General features: G+C 46.0%; 1 protein-coding gene across 1 annotated transcript in view; it reads right to left on the bottom strand.

The window, feature by feature from the left end:
* Positions 1 to 18,965, bottom strand: part of Myo16 (myosin XVI) — a 394,847-nt gene that overhangs the window by 217,211 nt on the left and 158,671 nt on the right. The window contains 2 exon segments of the mRNA XM_052751634.1: positions 4,638 to 4,785; positions 16,686 to 16,803. Of these exon segments, the coding sequence (XP_052607594.1) occupies positions 4,638 to 4,785; positions 16,686 to 16,803 (266 nt within the window).

Below are 18,965 nucleotides of genomic sequence, written 5' to 3'. Positions count from 1 at the left end.
CCTGAATGAATTGCTTGAGTGTTCCCAGACAGATACACAAAGGTTCAAACCACCTGGGTCTCATGTCAGTTTAGAGTGTACTGATGAGCAAGTTCAGGCCAGGCCTGGCTTTCCACCACCACGTAAGTCGTAGGTAAATGTTTGGTTTTCAGAAAGTTTTGGATTTGGGAGTAGTAAGTAAGCAGTTGAAGACAGATTCCCCGGGTACTCCAAACGCACAGTTAATGCATGCCAAGCCCAGGACAGTGAGTTCACTGACGGGGAAAGCAAGATTATTGCTGAGCCCTGTTCTGACCCAGGAATGACTTTCTCTTTCCATGACTGGAATACACACGCGCAGTAGGATTCAGTGGGCTTATCTGTTCCACTTAGTAAAGTATCAGCTTCAGTAAAATTGAGTCAGCAGCTGGAGGGACTTGGAGGGTAGGTCAACAATCCTCTGCCACAGAGCCATGTAGCCTGGCCTTTGCGGCCATGATATAACAGGTTTTGATAAAATCCAACCACACAGTTTCTCCTCTACTCCCTCAGTGCTTTTCTCTCTCAACTTCATGCGCCCTGTTTTATTTACACTCACTGAGTTCACTCTATTTTTATATAAGAGTGCTTCAAATAAGAATGATAAAATCATAAGGAAGCATGCTTACATCCTAAGTATATGTGACATTTCTCCTGTTCTGATTGAATATGATTTGTTCCTGGAAATCTCACCAGAAATTCCTTTTTTTTTTTGCTAACAGACATGTGTCTCACCCCTTGTGTGGTCCTTTTGACCTCTGGTTTATTCTGCGAGTTCACCCTCATATTTGAGCAGTGGTTACTGCTGTCGACAGCAAGGTGGGCGAAGAAGAGTTAAGAAGTTGATTCTCTTCCAGGTTGAGCATGCAGTCTGAGATGACGCGGAGTATTTCCAACCGGAATAGTGTAACAGACTTTGACACAGATAATTGAGAGCTGGGAGGCCTGGCACGCCCCTATCAGCTTTGCCCTGCAGCTCTCACTCAGCTCATCCACACCCTGGTGACATCAAGGGTGACTTTCACAGCCACCGAGAGTAACCATTGCCCTGTAGGAAGCCCTCAGTCAAAGATGGCTCATATTATCTCAAAAGCTTCCGCTATCAACCACGGAGCCAAGAGCAAGCGATGCCTCCATATATAACGAGCGCACCCATTTAAAGCTTGTACAGAAATCTCACTTTTTAAGACACATTCACATAACACATGCAAAGACATTTGTTCAACATTCCCACATATAGCTGCTTATTGACATTGCGGGCGGAGTGACTCACAAAGCTTCGTGATACAACCTCCAAAATAATATTTAAGTGAAAAAGCTACAAAACACAACCCCAATGACAATGGTGCAGTTTTCATGCATAGGTCTCACATACCATCCATTTTCCCTGGCCTAAAACCAGTGACTGAACAAAAGTTCACATGCCATGAAATCGTGGAGAGTCACCTTTAAGTGACTCTGAAGTTTTTCTTTACCTGAGAAAAAAAATTCCATGAAAAGCCTTCAGATTCAGCTCAGCCCCCCTGATAACCACTCAGCAGAGAACACCCCCCCCCCCCCGGGAGTTAATTGCTCAGCTCTCCCGTGACAGGTGTTTGCAGCCATCACAAGTTCAAACCACAGTGACTCAGCTCTCTTTCTCTCACAGGAGGTGAGGACCGGGGCACCTGCTCTCAGTCAAATGACTGTTCTTCAGCACAGTTGAAAGCCTGGCCTTTGCTGAGAAGCATTAGGAAGCATCCCATAATCCTCCCCATGATCAGTCAGCGGGAGGGAGCTTAAGAATCTCTTCTTCAGATTTAAAAGCCTAACCTTTCGGGGGCTAACCCCACAGAAATAATTTAAATTAAGTTGAAGGCAAGCAATTATGGCATACTGCGGCTTTCATTAAATCTCAATCTGCAGGAATAGAACTTATATTTGTCTCTCAGATATAACATATAATGCACACACACACGAAAAAAGAAACCCTATTTAAATAAGAAATAGAGGCAAAGAAAATAAAAAACACAGAAGAAACAAAAAAGAAGAGTTTTTGTTTGCCCTTGGCTGGCTGTTCTGGTTTGTCTCCCTCTGAGCTGTGGAGTGTGCGCCCCCTTGTGGGATTCTTGGTGCATGTATTCTTTCTAACCACAGCCCCGCAGCCCGGCATGCTAGGGACGCTACTGACCAAGCTCCAAAAGTGTGGAGTTCAAACGACAAAGGAATATAAAATTCTTCCAAGTGTTTGTAAGTGCTGCTTTGATGCACCAGAGGGATGGGTGCCTACCCCTGCCCTAAGGGAGCTCTGCAGTTAGGCAGTGTGCCATGTTCTCCAGAGCCTTCCGGTGCCTCAAGCTGAGAGGTGTGTGTAGGGGGATTTTAATACTGATACGGGGTCTATCTATACTTGTGTGAGGCTTAGAAAACCTCACAACATAAGCACAGGTGAAGCTAAAGAGGCATCAGCTGCAGGGATTCTAAGACCACAGACACTGCCTGTCCTCTGGAGTAGTCGCAGAAGGCATGCTAAGTGCAAGGGTCCTGCAGGCCCTGGACCGCTGCATGCACATCTTACTGCTTCATGTAGGTAATGAGCTGCTGTCTATGAGGAAGAGACGGGGCAGGTTGCAGGGTGCAGGCTGTGATGGTCTGTAGTTATTATTTTAAGACTTGGCGTACTTCAGCAACACCTCACATGGCTGCTCTGTGTATGTGTGTGTGTGTGTGTGTGTGTGTGTGTGTGTGTGTGTGTGTGTGTGAGAGAGAGAGAGAGAGAGAGAGAGACAGACAGACAGACAGACAGAGACAGAGAGACAGAGACAGAGAGAGAAAGAGACAGAGACAGAGAGAGACAGAGACAGAGAGAGACAGAGAGAGAATGTAGATGTGGTTTGTTCTGTGTAAGACAGGTCAGCAAATTTCTAAAGAATACAGGGTAAGCAGACACACACATCCTGCAGCAGACACACAGTGATCTTGTTCTCATGCAGGGTCCTGTTAGTTCACCGCCAGGGGCCTCCTTTACTGATAAGCACCTAAGGAGTGGACTCATAAAGTAGGCTTCCTAACATGGAAGATCTGGTCTATCAACATTTAGAAAGTTAGCAATTCAGATCTAGATCTGATTGGATACTGACCAAGCTCCAAGTGTGGTATCTAATAGTAACAAACAATGAGCCAAGATCAGACCCCCAACCCAAATTCAAACATCAAAGGAATATAAAATTCTTCCAGCATCATCAATATGGCTAGTAAGAAAATCCATCAACATGGTAAACTCAGTAAGACCCACAGAAGTCTCAAAAGTGGTGTTATAGACACGAGATTTTTCTAGCTGGTATGTGGTATGTTTTCTTGTTAAACAACGCAAATTCCAGGTGAGGGCCCATCATGCACACATTCCCACTGACATCTTTATGTAACTGGAGCAGCAGTGTGTATTTTTATTGAAAATGTTGTGGAGCACCCATTAGCTATTCCTAATGCATATTAATAAGACACCTGCTTTGTTCCAGGGCACTGAACTCTTTGACTCCTGAGCTGGGGTTCCTCACAGCGACAGTACCAGTTGCATGACTTTGTAGCAGCTTGGGCACTGCAGCCACTCTGCAGAGACAAGTTTCTGCTGTGTCCTATCCACAAAGCCACAATGCATTATCCCTCCCTCCCTGTACTCTGATCACATGCATTGGCCTTCTTGCTGTTCCTCAACCCCACACTTTCTCTCTAAGCCCTCAGAACTTCTCAATTGTCCAGAATACTGCCCCCAAGTCCTTGCATGGACTCTTCCAGGTATCTGTACATCAGGTGCCATCTGAAGCAACCTCCCTGAGACACCATCCGAAACAGTCATCGGCCACCACCTGGCTCCCTGACCTGATTTATTTATCATCAAATCACTCTGATGGCTACACACTCATGGATCACGTGTTTCCCCACAGGAACACAACAGACTACACCAGAAAATTCAACACAGTGAAGCCGAGATGAGCTGTAGGTTTCCTGTTCCACCAGCGTCTGTTCTGGGGAGCATTCACCCCTTCTAATATCTTCCATCCAAACTAATCTGGCCCAATGCTAGGTTGGCTCAGGCTGGCAGCTGGCAGGAAGGCATGTACGGAACAGTGTTCCTCAGCTTGACCACCTTTGTAACCTCTCATGCCCATCATCGTCACCAATGGCTCCATTTTAACAAAAGCTTTTGCCCTCGGTGAAGAACATCTGCCCCCGATTTAGAGGTACAATTCCTCTCTTCACTATGTGATCTCATCTGCTACAAATGAATGCTGATTATTCACACCATTATTCACATCAACACTCCAGACGATGGCAGATTAGACAGTGTGTCCAAAACAGCCATAGGCATTGGAATGTTTACAGACACACTAGGTTTTTGTCTTCCCTTCTGAGACCTGGTAAAACAGAAATAAAAGTTCACGCCAACAAAGGAAACCCCCCCCCCCCCCCCCCACTCAGCACATCATTAGAACCCTGCTATCCAGACAGCTCAGACATAAGGGAAGTCAACGGTCTTCCTTTAGCTACCATTCCACTGAATGAAAAAAAGGAAGACAAATTGAAACTGAGAATGTGCTCGCAATTTTCAGGAAAAACTTGGAAAATCCTTGACTACTCACCGGTGTGCACAGAAGTTACTTAGGTGAAGTCCACATTTTTCTTCAGGGGATAACCCATCCATCAACCAGGAGAAAATCAGAAAGCTGCCCTGGCCAGGGGGCTGCGCCACAAGCCTGGACTTCTCCAGCATATAAGTGGAAATTCTGGCTGGTTAGGAAAAGAGAAGGGATTCCGTTAAATGGCATTTTTAGTTCAACTTCCATAAATTTACATGTTAATTAATTACAAGCCATGACAACAAAGCTGCTTTTCCAACACAGATATCCAAAAAAATACAGAGACTTTACTTTCTACAGTAGCTTAGGTCTCCAGAGATGCTAAGCCCAAGGTGTCAAGAGTTCAGAGTCCCCAGCTCCTGCTGCCACAGTCAATACAGTCCCTGTTAACAGCTTGTGTGATGTGTATATGATTAAGTCCAAGGAGCCAGTATCGGCCCATGCTTATCAGTGAAGTTCATATTTTATAGGAGAGCCCATGCTCTGTCCAACAGTCCTGTCCCTTTAGAGAAACCTGTTACAGCATGGAGGATCCAACCTTGTGTGCTCTCTCTCTCTCTCTCTCTCTCTCTCTCTCTCTCTCTCTCTCTCTCTCTCTCTCTCACACACACACACACACACACACACACACACACATACCCCCATCACAAGGGATTTATTAGAATGGATTGTAGGCTAGGTCCTGTTAGCCCAACAATGGCTGTCTACCAGTGCAAGGTCCAAGAATCCAGTAGTTAGTTGTTCAGTGCACCAGGCTGGATGTCTCAGCTGGTATTCTGGATACACCAGAATCCCAAAGAAGTAGGCTCTAATGCCAGTGAGGGCATGGACTTGCTAACAAGAGCAAGCAGGCAGAGCACAAGCTTCCTTCTTCCATGTTCTTTATATAGGCCGCCAGCAGAAGGTGTGCCCTAGATTAAAGGTGGGTCTTCCCACCTCAAATGATTTACTTAAGAAAAATCCCTCACAAGTGTACCCAGCCACTTGGGTTTTAGTTCATTCCAAATACAGTCAAATTGACAACCAAGAATAGCCATCATACCCTCAGTATGCAGTGTGTGTGTGTGTGTGTGTGTGTGTGTGTGTGTGTGTGTGTGTGCATATCTTCATGGCTATTTAACCAGGGAGAAATTTGAAGTTGAGATCTTATAGTTTTCATTCATTTTTCTTTTTGAACAAAAAAAACCTGGCAAGTTTTCTGCTTTAAAAGTCTGAAATAAGTTACCACTCAGGTGAATAAGTACACACGACTCTCTGCATGGGTATACAGTAGATCTCCACACTGGTCCTGTTCACTGTTTTCTGTGTCAGATGTGTAAGCCCACAGAGGTTTCCTAGTGAGATCTAAGCTTGCTCTACCCAGCAGGGCTGCATGAGGGGATGACTTGCTGTGCGTGGTTACCAGGTGTTTGGAAGGGGCTGCACTTGGCTGTGCTAGGGGGAGGTCTTTTGCTCCACCCTTGGCATTCCTAGGAAAAGCCCTTTAGCAGAGATAGAAGGGGCCTGTGGATAAGGATCCAGGCCCTCCGAAGGCTAGCTATCCTTTGTTTCTATCTCTCTCTCTTCCCCTCTATATTTCTATCTAAATATTTCTCACTTCTCCTTCCTCAAGGGTCCCCTGGGGAAAAAGTGGGGCCAGGACTCCCATAGTCAGGTAAGAAGCACCAGGTGAGAAATGAAGGCTGAGAGGTCCTTGTGCCTCTGGCCTTGGACCCCTGCTGATGCACACAACACTTCTCCCAGCAAAGACAGCAGCTTCAGTTGAAGCAGTGTTCAGTACTGATCAAATGCCAAGTCACGAGTGACTGGAAACCCTTCATCTAAATTCCTAAGCAGAGTAATTATTAATCATGCTAGTTAGCACATCTCCAACAGTGAATAAAATTGCTTGGGGTTAATGGGTTCTGATGCGCAAGATTGAAAGAAAACAGCACTTTGAAGGAGCTTCTCCAGGCAAACTCAAGCACAGGCTAACACAATCCCAAACAGAAGATGCTGTGGTGTCTGCTGTGAAGCTGTGAGGTCAGGGAGACATGGGACTCTGTGTTTAAGAGGTTCCAGCACTTATTGCAGCCAGGAGGCCCATTTGAAAGAACCCCCCTCAATAGACAGCCTGATCTCAACGCTGGTGTGGTTTTGAAACAGCTTTTAAGTTGGAAACAGTCTTGATCAGAAATGCAGGGGTCACCTTCCACAGCTATCTCCTTGTCAACCAATGATTCTGGCAAGTCTCCAGACATCTACACATGAATATATTTACATTTCTCGAGGAGTTTGACTCCATGGGTACATGCTGTTTGATTGTCCCCAATGCAGCATTTCACAGAGCCCAAGCCCTTTGCTCATTTTTTAAAGGAAGGAGGAGTATGAGTTACTCTCCTTCAGGCTACAAGTCAGAACCTCCTTCACAGCCTCATCAGCTCCTGCTCTAGTTGTCACTCAAAGCAGGTTATGGGCCCAGAGAGAAGACAGCCTTTCACACATGCCTTTCTTCTTACTTTGCCACCTGAGGCTGGCTCATGCTGGGGTGAGGGACCATCTACCCATGAGCCATCATGGATAGGGGTGTAAGAGGAGGAGTTTTGGGGGGATGCAATCCCAGGCATTCTGCTTCCAAACCTGGCATGGCCACCCCTTTTACTGTAATTTCATCCATCTTTAATATGAGGAAGAAAAATCAGAATGTCTCAGGATCCCTCTGGAGTTCCAGAAGGTACCACTAATGTATCTGTTGCACTTCAGACCCAAGGTGCCTTTCAGACACGGCCTCTTCGAAGTGCTGCGGAGGCCTTTGTACTTTAAACCCATCTTCCTTATCTCCAGAGCCAGACTGCTTACAGCTCTTGACGTGAGATAGGATCAGTTATAGCACTCTATTAAAAGCATGTCCAATGAGGTGCGTAATGGTAAGGAAGCTGATGAAATGATGACGATGATGCTTCATCTCTTATCACCCCTCTCATTCATTTAAAAATCAGGATTTGGAGGCAAGGTGCCAGGAGCAGCCCCTCACATGTGCTCTTTCTCATTTAAAAAACAACTCTTAATGTTTCCATTACCCAAGAAGGCCACACAGCCATGGCACATCCACTGGAGGGCATTTCCCACTGTGAGTAGACTGTGGTTTCAACTGAAGTTGATCTGAGGGTTTCAGTCCACAGAAAAGGCTGAGAGCCAAATACTTTCCCATTTCATGCCGGGACACTGGATCTATATCCTTTAGCAGCAAGCCAGTGTCCTCCATCTGGGAAAGGGGGGTAGTATTCATAGACACGAAAGTGAAAGAAAAGAGAGCTGTGTTGACGTGTCTCTGCTCCGGGCAACTCGAAGAGTTTGGAATGATGATCATCATCATAATACAGAAGAGGAAAATGATGTAAAGAAGTTCAGATGACTTGTCCACAGTGGAAGAACTGGAAAGCAGAGTAGGGGCCACACCAGGTTGGGATGGCTCCTAACCACTTCCAGAGATCTCTGGCCTGGGAATTGTGTACACATTGGGACCCTGCTGATGTTGCCTGAATTTGTGCCCTAGCCTCACAAGATGTAGTAAACCACAACCTTACAGACTCTTGATGTCCACTATGCCACTAGGAAGTTTCATGGGAAGCCACAGCTCCAAAAGAGACTGTCCGCATGCCAATGTGTTTGCACAAGGCAGGGAGATTCTGTTTCCTGGGACCAGGGCACCTTCACATAGTCCTTCCATCAGTATCTTGTGAATGGCATTCTTCTGAGAGCCAGGCGAATTCAAGGCTTTCTCAGAGAACCTGGTGAAAGGACAAAGGGAACCTAGTTCTGCGCCCTTGCCCAGGAGCAGACCTGGTAAGGTCTGGGCTGGGCCTGGGGCTGGGGCCTTGAAGGAGTTTAGGTTTCAGTCCTTGGAAACTTAGCTTTTCCCTCTGAAGAGACTGGAGTTATCAGTTTTGAAGCTGCTATGTGCTCTGTCTGTGATGCTCTTGAGATACTCCATGTTCCTTGTGTGCAACATGGCTTGGTTAGCTTCTTGCTGACGTCATCCAATTGTATGATGGCTTTCTGCTGATTCTGTTCCACACTTTCCCATTCAAATTGTACATAAAACACTGTGCTTCTTAATAAACTTCCTTGGCCTAAGATATGACTTGTGTGCTAGACCTCTTGTCTCAACATTCCTATCTTCTTTATCTTTTAATCTTCTGATTCTTCCACTCAGGACCCTGTCATTGAAGAATGATCTTCAGGTCCAGGTTAACATACTTTTCAATAATAAACATTCTATGAGAGATCACATCACTGTTTGAAGAATTCTCTGGTCAGAGTCTACAATTTTCCTGGGTTAAACATCATGGTTCATCTTTGAAATTCTAGTGTCATGCAAGATGTGGGACATGGGACAGGCTGTTTTCCTCAATGCTGTCCATAAAATGGGAAGCTCATGCTACTAACTCTAAGGCCAGCACCCATGGCAACTTCCCAGCCTGTCTCCATCCTTCAAGAAGCAACTATGCTCAATGACCATAGGTGAGATTGTATGTCCAAGAAATAGGCAGCTTTGAAGGTTAAATGAAACACGGATGGAAAGAACATGGGCAAGTACAGAGAGCAGTCTTCTCACTCTGTAGCTGAGAAGAGGTGAGCAACGCTCTCCAGGCCTTACAGCTCAAAGGCCAGGCTGCTGTTCAACCCAAAGCCCCTGACACATTGCACCAAGTAGCCTCACATGAAGGCTGCTTTAACTAGACTTCTATTTCCCAAGAAATTAGGGTCTTAATATAACAAGGCACCAGCTGCACAGGCTAAGTGGGTGAGAATACGCTCAGATTTTTGTCAGAAAGTAAAGCAAATAATGGTGGGCACAGGCTGGTCTTTTACCTCATCTCTAAAGCAGCTTTGCTCCCTAAAACAGTCTCTGTGTGCTCCATTAAACAACTAACAGACTAGAAGTTTTCTAAATATACACATATGTGAAGGCAATTTAAATGAAATCACCAAATGATGGGAGAAAGAGCCCCAATTGTCCATCACTCATCACCAAATGAAGCTTCCAGTACTGGGATTGGGCTACATCTAGTGGAGTTGTTGGCCAAAGGGGACCCATGGGAATGCCCAAGCAGCCTAGGTTGGTGCCAGACTATAGGTTTTTTCTCCACCAATTGATAGCAAGATCCCATAGCTAAAAACAACACTGACGTAGCTCTTTGGACGTGGAGAGGTTGCACCATGCTACACAGAGCCTTCACCCCCACCTTCCAGCGTCTTTGGTACAGGAAGGTACTCTACACACCACCAAAAGGAAACTGTAAACACCAACCTGGCCACAGACTCTCTGATCTACCATGGTGTACTACATGCAAGAAATGCTAGGGCAACGGTGGCATAAAGCCTGTGGGAGTAACCAACCAGTATCTGACGTGACTTAAGGCCCACTCCTCAGGATGGAACCCATACCTGACACTGCTTGGGTGATCAAGAACCTAAGACTATTTATACCAGAGACCTAGGGTAAAAGACCATAGTAATAAAACGACTATCAGTGAATTCTGCTATAGTCTTAGGTCAGTGCCTTTCTCAGCCAACGTAAGAGAAGTTCCCTCCTGCAGCAGATGGAAACAAATACAGAGACCCACTACTAGATATTGTGTAGATAGTGAGAGACCTTGAAATATACAGTCCTAAACTGTATCTCTCCTTCAAATCCCTCCCCTCAGGGATTAGGGAATCCTGTGGAAGAGGAGGTAGAAAAGAGTGTAAGAGCCAGGGATGGAGGACACCGAAAAAACAAGACCCTCTGAATCGACTGAGCAAAGCTGGTATGAACTCACAGAGGCTGAAGGAACATGCACAGGAACTGCACCAAGTCCTCTCTGCATGTATTATGGCTTCCATTTGAGTGATTTTATGGGATTCCTGGGTGTGCAAACGAGTGGGTCTTGGAATCTTGTGTCATCTCTTGGGCTCATTTCTTTCTTTCTGTTTTTTTCCCAATTCTGATGTATTAGTTTTATTTATATATTATGTTATATTAATTAGACTACATTATTATGTTCCCGAGAGGCCTGTTTGTTTTCTAATGAGAGCTCAGAAGTGAGTTGATCTGGATGGGAGGGGAAGTGGAGAGGAACTAGGAGGAGTAGAGGGAGGGGAAACTGTAATCGGGATATATTATGTGAGAAAAAGAAAATTTTCTATTTCCAATTAAAGGGAAAAACTTGCATATGCTCTAGCATGACAATCTCATCATTTTGTTCACTTAGGGGAAAAGCTGTGGTCAAGATTCTAAGAAACTGGGGACGAGAGTCTGCCACAGTTTCTTCCCTAATCTCACAGGCACACTTGTGTGGCACACTGTAAACCTCTGCTTTCTTGGACAAGAGGTGCATATGGTAGGGCGAAGGCCACAGCCTCAAACACAGGACTTTCTGGCTAAATGGAACCTTCCTCAGCAAATCTTTCCTTATTTTTACACACTGACTTCCTACACTTACCTGTGGGACCAGAATGAGACACTTCAGCAGCCCCTCCATCCTGAAGGGCAGTAGTTCCTACTCTGGAGAACCAGGAACAGTGGCTTTGTTATAAAGGAAATCAGCTGGGGCAAACACTGAAGAGGGAGCCAGACTAAGATGTTATTTGTTAATAAAATTTATACAGAATAAAAATATCTATTTATTTATAGCTGGTGGTTCATAAAACTAAGCCTGGTGTTTTTTATGTTGCAATTTGTGGTTACATTCTGGCAAAATTACTAGTGTTAAAATATTTAAAAATCACTACTAACAACCATAGGAGAAGGCACCTATCAGCCTTAACATTAGTATGATAATTCTGTGCGGCCAGTACAATGGTAGTCACCGTTTTATACATGTTGACAACATAAGCAAATATAGTCTACTTTAAAGCGTAAGAGCATCACATAATCTTCATTTACTTGACCTGGCTTGAATATAATAGCCTTACTGTAATCTCATTAGCCGTTTTAATGAATATTTACAATTCAGCTGCTTTCACAGCAGCTCAACTTGAGTGAATGAGCTCTCTTGGTGTTTTAAATTAAAGCAACTTTCCTTTTTATATAAAGTGTGTGTGTGTGTGTGTGTGTGTGTGTGTGTGTGCGCGTACATACGTGCACTGGTGCACTCTCCTGTGCACATGTGGAAGCCAGAGGTGGCCATCAGGCATCTTCCTCTCACTCTCCAACTCAGTATTTGCGACAATATCTCTCATAGGAGCTCACTGACTCGGCTGGGCTAGCTGGGCCGTGAGCTCTGCGGTCGGCCCGGCCCGTCTCTTCCCACCCAATGCTAGGGTTACAAGCATGCAACCACATCCAGCTTTTGCCTGAGCACTGGGGATCCAGACTCAGGTCCTGATGATCACAAGGCAGGCGCTTTATCAGTCATCTCCCAGCTCCATGTTGCTCACTAAAGAGAGCCTTGGTTCAGAAGCAGAACATTTTAGTATAGCTTTTTAGTACGACCATGTTAATTTTCCTCAGCAGTGGAGGTATTCAATCTTCAACTGAAAACAGTTTTGGACAGTAAAAGCCGTCCTTCATTCCCTGCAGGAGGCTGAACTGTGTCCCACAAAAGATGCTCCAAAGCCCTCACTTCAGGACCTGTGTGTGGGGCTTCGCTCAGAAGCAGCATCTATACAGAGGCACTTGTGGTGCTCTGAGGTCACACTGGAGTAGCATGGGTGCTGATGGGCTATGACCAACACCTTTCTAAGAAGACACCCTGCAGAGGCATGTTCAGAGGAGGCAAATCTGGGGGGACAGGCGTATACGCCCAACACAGAGCTCAGAAGTGGGGATAGACCAGTAGGCTCTACCGTGGAGATGGTAAGAACACAGGTCTGCAGACACCCAAGTCAGGGTTTGAGACTTCAGAAGGTCAGTCAGTCCATCCCTGGAGGCTTCAAGCTGCCTGCTCAAGCATTGGGGCTGTATGGTAGTTTAATTAAAACTGAATCCTTCCTTCCAGAAAGGGGGATGGGCCATGGGACCCAGCAGGTAAACAAATGTCACCTGTCTTAGAATGCTGAAATTTAAGATACCCAAGGGCTCCTCTCCAGATTAAAAGAAACAGTAAACAACTGCAGGAGGGGGACTGACCAGGAGAGCTGCAGAGAGGGATTCTGGGAACAGTGAGGAGGGATGGACCAGGGGAGCTGCAGAGGGGGATTCTGGGAACAGTGAGGAGGGACGGACCAGGGGAGCTGCAGAGGGGGATTCTGGGAACAGTGCGGGGAGAGACTGACCAGGGGAGCTGCAGAGGGGGATTCTGGGAACAGTGAGGAGGGACGGACCAGGGGAGCTGCAGAGGGGGATTCTGGGAACAGTGAGGAGGGACTGACCAGGGGAGCTGCAGAGGGGGATTCTGGGAGCAGTGCGGGGAGAGACTGACCAGGAGAGCTGCAGAGGGGGATTCTGGGAACAGTGAGGAGGGATGGACCAGGGGAGCTGCAGAGGGGGATTCTGGGAGCAGTGAGGAGGGACGGACCAGGGGAGCTGCAGAGGGGGATTCTGGGAGCAGTGCGGGGAGAGACTGACCAGGAGAGCTGCAGAGGGGGATTCTGGGAGCAGTGAGGGGAGAGACTGACCAGGGGAGCTGCAGAGGGGGATTCTGGGAACAGTGAGGAGGGATGGACCAGGGGAGCTGCAGAGGGGGATTCTGGGAGCAGTGCGGGGAGATGGACCAGGGGAGCTGCAGAGGGGGATTCTGGGAGCAGTGAGGAGGGACGGACCAGGGGAGCTGCAGAGGGGGATTCTGGGAGCAGTGAGGGGAGATGGACCAGGGGAGCTGCAGAGGGGGATTCTGGGAGCAGTGAGGGGAGATGGACCAGGGGAGCTGCAGAGGGGATTCTCAGGTCAATGGAGCTGTGCAGAGATCCAGGGTTGCAATTGTGTGGGTTGTCACTCACGTTAGGACTACCTTTCAGGTGACCCGCTACCTTTGAGTCATTCCTGCTCCTTGTAAGAAGCCACTCACCCAAAGTCCTGCTAGTGACCCCAGTAAAAACTCACTGATTCACCAAGTTGGACTTCAGTGAAATCGTTACTTTGGTCTGTTGTGGATTCTCTTTCTGTGTGTGTGTGTGTGTGTGTGTGTGTGTGTGTGTGTGTGTGTGTGTGTGTGTGTGTGTGTTGGGTCTCCTCAGGAGAAGTTCACACAACAGTTTGCTACAGAAGGTCTCAGACACTGACATTCTGGAGCGTTCTCAGGCTTCAGGCCCATTTCATTTACCATGCTAACACGAACTTGGAAACAAGGTAAGGCGGCCGCGTCCTTCACTGGACCTCAGATGTCAGACTAGCATAGGCAGAGGTCTCATCTTCAGACTTAAGGTCTTCTCAGCACAAGGAAGCGTCTTCATAGCAGTCTTGCCTTAGCGTCCTGACTGTATACAAGGCTTTTAACGCCCCACTGTGCGCTCCCTCACCACAGCACTCTCAAGCCTCTTCTGTATTAACTGATTAGCATGGACCAGGTCTTTACACTACACTGCAGACTTTGTCCTCCAATCCGTCCATGAGGGAACTGAGTAAGTGTGCCACAGGGCTTTCCCTTGAGTCTGTCTGCCCAGTGTGAGCACCGTCACTCTGCCCACTCTCCAAAAACAAGGCCCTTGAAACTTGACTTCCACCAAAAGCCCTCTCAGAACAGTCATCATTAATTTCCTTCTTACAAAGAGCAGAGGCGAGCTCGGAGGTCGAGCTGTTCAGAGCACTCAGGTTTCGTAGGACCCGGGTGATGTCTCCAGGGACCTGAGAATGCAATCCCAGAGCGGTACTGACTTTCCGTTTTGTTTCCAATTCACTTTATTTGTCTCAGTTTTAAAATCACAGAAAACTAATCACCAAAGCATTTGACTAGATCTTTAACAAAAGAACACAGCAGGAAGCCTTCAAAACTACAAACGTAATGATAATGTCTGCGGGGTGTTAATAGAACAGAATGAGAAAGCAATATGGAAGGGAGAAAGGTGGAGAATGCCTTCCATGATGTCTGCAGAAAAATTGTCCCAAGAGAAGAGGCAACCAAGTCACACTGAGAACCCAGAGTCAGCCAAGTCACACACACAGCCCAGAGTTAACTATGTCACACACACACAGCCCAGAGTCAACCAAGTCACACACACACAGCCCAGAGTCAGCCAACTCACACACACACAGCCCAGAGTCAACCAAGTCACACACACACAGAGCCCAGAGTCAGCCAAGTCACATACACACAGCCCAGAGTCAGCCAAGTCACACACACACAGCCCAGAGTCAGCCAACTCACACACACAGCCCAGAGTCAGCCAAGTCACACACAGAGCCAAGAAAGTCAACCAAGTCACACACACACAGCCCAGAGTCAGCCAAGTCACACACACACAGCCCAGAGTCAACCAAGTCACACACACACAGCCCAGAGTCAACCAAGTCACACACAGAGCCAAGAAAGTCAACCAAGTCACACACATAGCTTAGATTCTATTACACTCGGCCAAATTCTCTTCCCTGAAGAATCAGAGGCACGAATGCACATGAGTATACCACACCTACTCGCATGAGCATGTTAAGTACTTAGGGCTGTGGCTGGCCAGGAACCTTGGGAACTACTTGCAATAACCAGAAAACTCTAGAAGTTTCACTGCAGTTTTCCAGCACTTGTGTGTGTGTGTGTGTGTGTGTGTGTGTGTGTGTGTGTGTGTGTACCCTTGTGAGTATGTGTCATGTTATACATGTGGAAGTAAGAGGACAACCTTGGATATCAGCCCTCGCCTTCCACCTCTTTTGAGACACGGTCTCTTCATAGTTTGCTGCTGCATACACTAAGCTCGCTGGCCCACGAGCTTGTGGAGAATTCCTGTCTCCACCTCTCATCTCACTAGCACTAAGATCACAGACACGTGCTACTGGCTTTACTTGGTTTCTGAGGATTCAAACTCAGCTCCCCTTGATTGCAGAGCAGCGCCCTCACCCACCCTCACCCACCCTCTGCTGCTTCTCTCACATGACAGTTTTCTACACTGACATTCCTGAGGAGAGGACGCATGGAGTCTCTCCAGGAGAAAGAGAAGAAATTCGGGAAGAACAATGGCCAACTCCTTTGGGGAGCAGTGAACACATTCCCGTGTTGAAGAACATTTGGGTAGAGAGTCAGAGAGCCTCAGATGAGGGATTTCTCCTTGGCAATGTGTGGACTAGGGGCCTGTGATGCTTAGCATTGGCATCAGGGTAGGGTGGAGGATGCTGCATTGGGCTCAGTAAGAGCCATGCAAGCAGGTGGCCAGTGGCCTGGGACTTAACACTGTTGACAGACGACCTGATCAATTGGACCACAGTCTTTATCTGGGTCTGCATATCCATGTGGCAAAGGACAAGTCACAACCTTTCCTGTTTTAGCTTCTGCTTTCTAGGAACATCTCACCAGGGAACTTGACTGCGATGCCCAGGATGCAGTGAAAACTTGAACTGTAAATGGGTTTCCAGAAAAATATACAGCTAATGTTTAAATCAAATAGGAAGCCAGTTCTGTTCCAGCTGATGATTTTATTGTTTGGATTGATTTTAATTCCATCGTTTAAGAAGTTCAAATTCTATTTAAACAGATCCCACTGTGTGCTATGTGAAGGAACTGCACATGGCTATGATTTGAGTGTGTGCATCTATCTGGGAGAAGTCTGATTCATGTCTGCTTTCTTTTTTTGCTAAGCCCTTCTTCTGTGCTGTATAATTTATACAACAATCCTCCTGGGAAGGCTCACTGCACTTGAGAATATTTTCGACTCCCTGTAAAGTTTGAACTTGAAACCTGACATCGTGGGATGCAGAGGACACCTCCAGGCCCCTCTCAATATACCTGGCCATCTTTATTATAAAACATTTCCAGGATATGAATAAGAGGTTTATAAATGCACAGGTGGTGGCAGGTGGACACCTCCCACGATGATCTGTAATGGCTCCTCTCTGCTGCATGCTGACTTGGGGTGGTTCTAGAGTGAATGCAGGCTTCACAGATCCCACGGCCTCCGTCTCTCTGGGCACAGGGACCCTCTGCTGGCTAAGTGCAAACCTACCTCCTGTTGCATGTTTTCTCCTCTCACAGAACTGCAGTTCCCAGTATTGTATGAGGCAACTGGACACATTGTTGAGTGTGGTCTTGGCATGTCCAAAGGCTTCCAAGATGCACATGGCCTGCAGCACAAGAGAGAATTTGATTGGACGACTCCTTAAAAATAATAAGGTTGGGGAGTCATAGCAAAGAGGCTGGGAATACTCTGCTATTTGGAAGGCTCTGTGCTTTCCACATCACACAGGCTGAATTTTTAAGGTTACTCTCTCCTCAAATGTAAGTTACGAGTACAGCAAACAGTACACTGTTAATAAGGTGTCACATATTTTACTTTACTGTATGTAAATGGAGGCCAGTGTACACACACACACACACACACACACACACACACACACACACACACACGCACACACACACGCACACTGTGCAGGGGAGGGAGCTGGTGCCTCATGTACACATGTGTGTAGACGATGCTGGGTGCCCTACTCTCATTATTCTGAACTTACTCCCTTACAACAGAATCTCTTCTTGAATCTGGAGCTAAACTTGAAGCCAAGAAGCTTCCTACGTCTCCTGTCTCTGCTGCCAGGAGAGTGACAGGCATGTAGATGACCATTCCTGGCTTTTTGCATAGGTACTGGAACCTGAATTCAGACCTTACCACACTCTTACCAACTGAGCCACATCCCCAGCCCCTAAATGTTTTTAAAGAGAACAATTAGAAATGACATGAACCTGAGACAGAACTTCCTTTAAAATGATGTGTGGGACATTGGCCTCGGGCATGATTGCACATGCTTCAACATGCAGGCCTGCTAGCCTCTTTCTTGGTTGTACTGTGCCCCTGGTAACTCATCCTCTCCTGCAGAAATGGAACTAAACACCTAGATAAAGTTGCTGTCATGTCCCTTCACTGCCCTGAGCTTTGTCTCAAAGTCTGTGAGCCCATGGTTATAAAACTCTAGTACAAAGTCCCTTGAGTGAACCCCAGGATCTGACATTCTCTCTAAACAAGCTTCTTCAGATATTGAACATGAAATAAAATTCACTTCTCATCCATCAATTGATTATGACTCTAATAAAGATGGTGACTGAACAATTCTCCAAAATATATGGAAATCTGGCACGTTATTTCTCTTTTAAGACATTCTACAAATATCTTAAATACAGCCTCCAGCTCAGCCACCAGATGGAAAAGCGCCACCCTCTACTGAGTCACTGGGTCCTCATCCTAGACTCTGTGATTTATGACATTATTTCTGAGGTCATTATTATAAATTTTTAACAAATGTTTTGAGTTCATTTTTAAAAGTCTTTTTGGAATTTGATACACTCAGGCACTTACTAATTTGAGAAGCATTTTGCATGATTAACTATTATAAAGCAACACTTTGATCCCAATTACAAATCAAAAATGTTAACCATGATAATGAAATGTGTTTAACCATCTGGTTTTGAAGCTTGGATTTCTGAAGACACATTAAATCTTTACAAAACTCCATGATTTGGGCCTGAAAATTAATATAACCAAATTGATAGCAGGTGTGATAGGACCACCCTCCCCCCAAATAATTAGTGATTGGTATACTCTTATTTTTCTTTAACATTACTCTGAATAGATAACTATGCATATGTTTAAATTAATATTGTGATTTCTTCTCACTGCACAAGTGTATTACAAAATAATTATTTAAAAAGCCATAAAGGATAAATTTAAGAATATTTTAAATTTGGTGCATTTCTGTGTTGTATTTGACAATAAAGTGATGGTTATATTATTCTACAAGAAAGTGTATCATAGATAATGGAGGATGTATTCCCAGGCAGAAAGCATGGGGCAATGATCACATGCACATGCCTCCCCACATCAGTAGCTACCTCCCCATCTCAAGTTAGTAAATGGCACATTCTAAGGCATTAACCAAGTTCCTTCAACCTCCAACCCCATTCTCCTTTACTCTAACAGAGGAATTCCTTCTTGGTGCTTTTCATTGTCGTGTGGATAAAGCCTTGTGCTCACCACAGAGCAGACGCATGACAAGTAATGATTTTCTTTCCATTAGTAACTGTAGACTACCCACATTCTAAGAGGAAGTGCATGTGCACAGACATACATGTGTATACATGTGATGTTTTCAACATTTATCACCAAAGTCTCCACTTTACTGTCAATGAAACAGAATCACCAGCTGCCAGGATCATAGACTCCAAATGCCCTAACTGGGATTTGAACCCAGAAATCCGGCTGCAGAGTCACACACTTAATCCCAGCTTCATACTGTTA

The sequence above is a fragment of the Peromyscus californicus genome, unplaced genomic scaffold, assembly GCF_007827085.1.
Source record: "Peromyscus californicus insignis strain IS unplaced genomic scaffold, ASM782708v3 Scaffold_23__1_contigs__length_62951481, whole genome shotgun sequence".
Classification (NCBI taxonomy): domain Eukaryota; kingdom Metazoa; phylum Chordata; class Mammalia; order Rodentia; family Cricetidae; genus Peromyscus; species Peromyscus californicus.
Note: the sequence above shows the minus strand (reverse complement) of the source record. Positions and strands in the feature narration are given on the sequence as shown.